This window comes from Marmota marmota, unplaced genomic scaffold (assembly GCF_001458135.2).
Source record: "Marmota marmota marmota unplaced genomic scaffold, marMar, whole genome shotgun sequence".
Lineage (NCBI taxonomy): Eukaryota > Metazoa > Chordata > Mammalia > Rodentia > Sciuridae > Marmota > Marmota marmota.
In genome coordinates, this window is record NW_026000102.1 from 8,256,442 (window position 1) to 8,257,839 (window position 1,398).

Consider the following 1,398-nt stretch of genomic DNA (forward strand, 5'->3'; position numbering starts at 1 on the left):
GGGGGGGGAGGGCGGCTAGCCGGAGTGGCGGAGGCGGGGTTCGATCCGGATTCTGGACGTCCGAGGGGCCAGCGGCTTGTGAAGGCGACTCCTCGTTGCGGGCCAGAGGGACCCAGAGTGCTGGGAAGCGGGATTTGCGTGGCCTGCCCCGTCCGCGGCTCGCGCTTGACCCCAGCAGCCGCCTGTGTTCCAGCTCCCCTGAGCACCTGGGGCCGCCGCCTCCCACAGACCATGTTCCTGCAGCGCCTGACTTTTCAGCTGGTCAGGTCCCTTCCCTGGGCAGGTAAGAGCCCTGAGGGTTGGGATACGTGCCTGGGTTAGGAACGCGTTTGTCACAGCGGCCCAGCTCACCCTCAGCTGGAGGTAGGATGTGGCCATAGGCTTCCTGTGAGAACATCACTGGGGTTTGGAACAGGAATAAGGTGCAGGTCATCCATTCTGGGCCTGGGGTGGACTTGCTGCCCAGGCCTGGGTGGTTGCAGTGCTCCTGTCTAGTGTCACCTCACCAATGGTAACTATGCTACATTGTTTCTTGCAGGTTGCAGTCGGCCGTGGCCTGTCTCAGGGGTGCTGGGCAGCCATGCCTGCCGGCCACCATACACCTTGCAACCCACTGGCCAAAGTAGGGCTGTATCTCTTCCTGGCAAGGGGTCCCAGTTGGAGCTTGAGGAATTGCTGGTGCCCAGGAAGATGGCCATCAGCCCTCTGGAGAGCTGGATGACTGCCCGCTACCTCTTGCCCAGACTGGATACTGGGGTTCTAGTATCCGCTGCTCCCACTCAGCACTATCAGTGTCCACCCAGTCAGGTGAAGGGGGAGGCTAGGCAGGGGCATGAGGGTATCTGGGATGCCCCTCACATGCAGTGCAAAAATGTGCTGAAGATCCGCCGGCGAAAAATGAACCACCACAAGTACCGCAAGCTGGTCAAGAGGACACGGTTCCTGCGACGGAAGGTACGGGAAGGACGCCTAAAACGGAAGCAGGTGTGTCAGGGCACCTTCTTGGGCTTAGGGGGAGTGAGTGACTGATAGTGTGTCTCTTTGCCAAAAGTCAATTGGTGGTCACTTTCTTTACCCTTGCAGATCAAGTTCGAGAGAGACCTGAAGCGCATCTGGCTGAAAGCTGGCCTGAAGGAGGCCCCCGAGGGTTGGCAGACCCCCAAGATCTATGTGAAGAATAAATGAGACTGTTCCTACTTGTCCTGGACATCTGCCTGTCATGGGGTTCTGGGCTGCCCTGGACTTTTCTGCCTGGCATGGGCTCTCTTAAGATGGGGGCCACTGGCCTCTTTGTTGGAGAGTCTCAGGGCCCAAGGGGTCCAGTTATCTGTCCATGGCCCTCACTGTCTTGCCTGACCTTGCTGAATAAATGTCTGCCATAGGCAGCTGTGCACAGCC

The 1,398-nt window shown here is 59.1% G+C and overlaps 1 protein-coding gene across 2 annotated transcripts in view; it reads left to right on the forward strand.

Moving 5' to 3' along the window:
* Aurkaip1 (aurora kinase A interacting protein 1) overlaps nucleotides 1-1,398 on the forward strand; it is a 1,800-nt gene extending 402 nt beyond the window's left edge. The window contains exons 2-4 of one of the 2 annotated variants that reach the window (XM_015501527.2): nucleotides 1-283; nucleotides 539-954; nucleotides 1,084-1,398. In XM_015501527.2, coding sequence (XP_015357013.1) covers nucleotides 232-283; nucleotides 539-954; nucleotides 1,084-1,185 — 570 coding nt within the window. In that variant the 5' untranslated portion in view covers nucleotides 1-231 and the 3' untranslated portion in view covers nucleotides 1,186-1,398. Of the gene's footprint in view, nucleotides 284-538; nucleotides 985-1,083 lie in introns of both variants that reach the window. The other variant, XM_015501525.2, reaches the window with a different exon arrangement.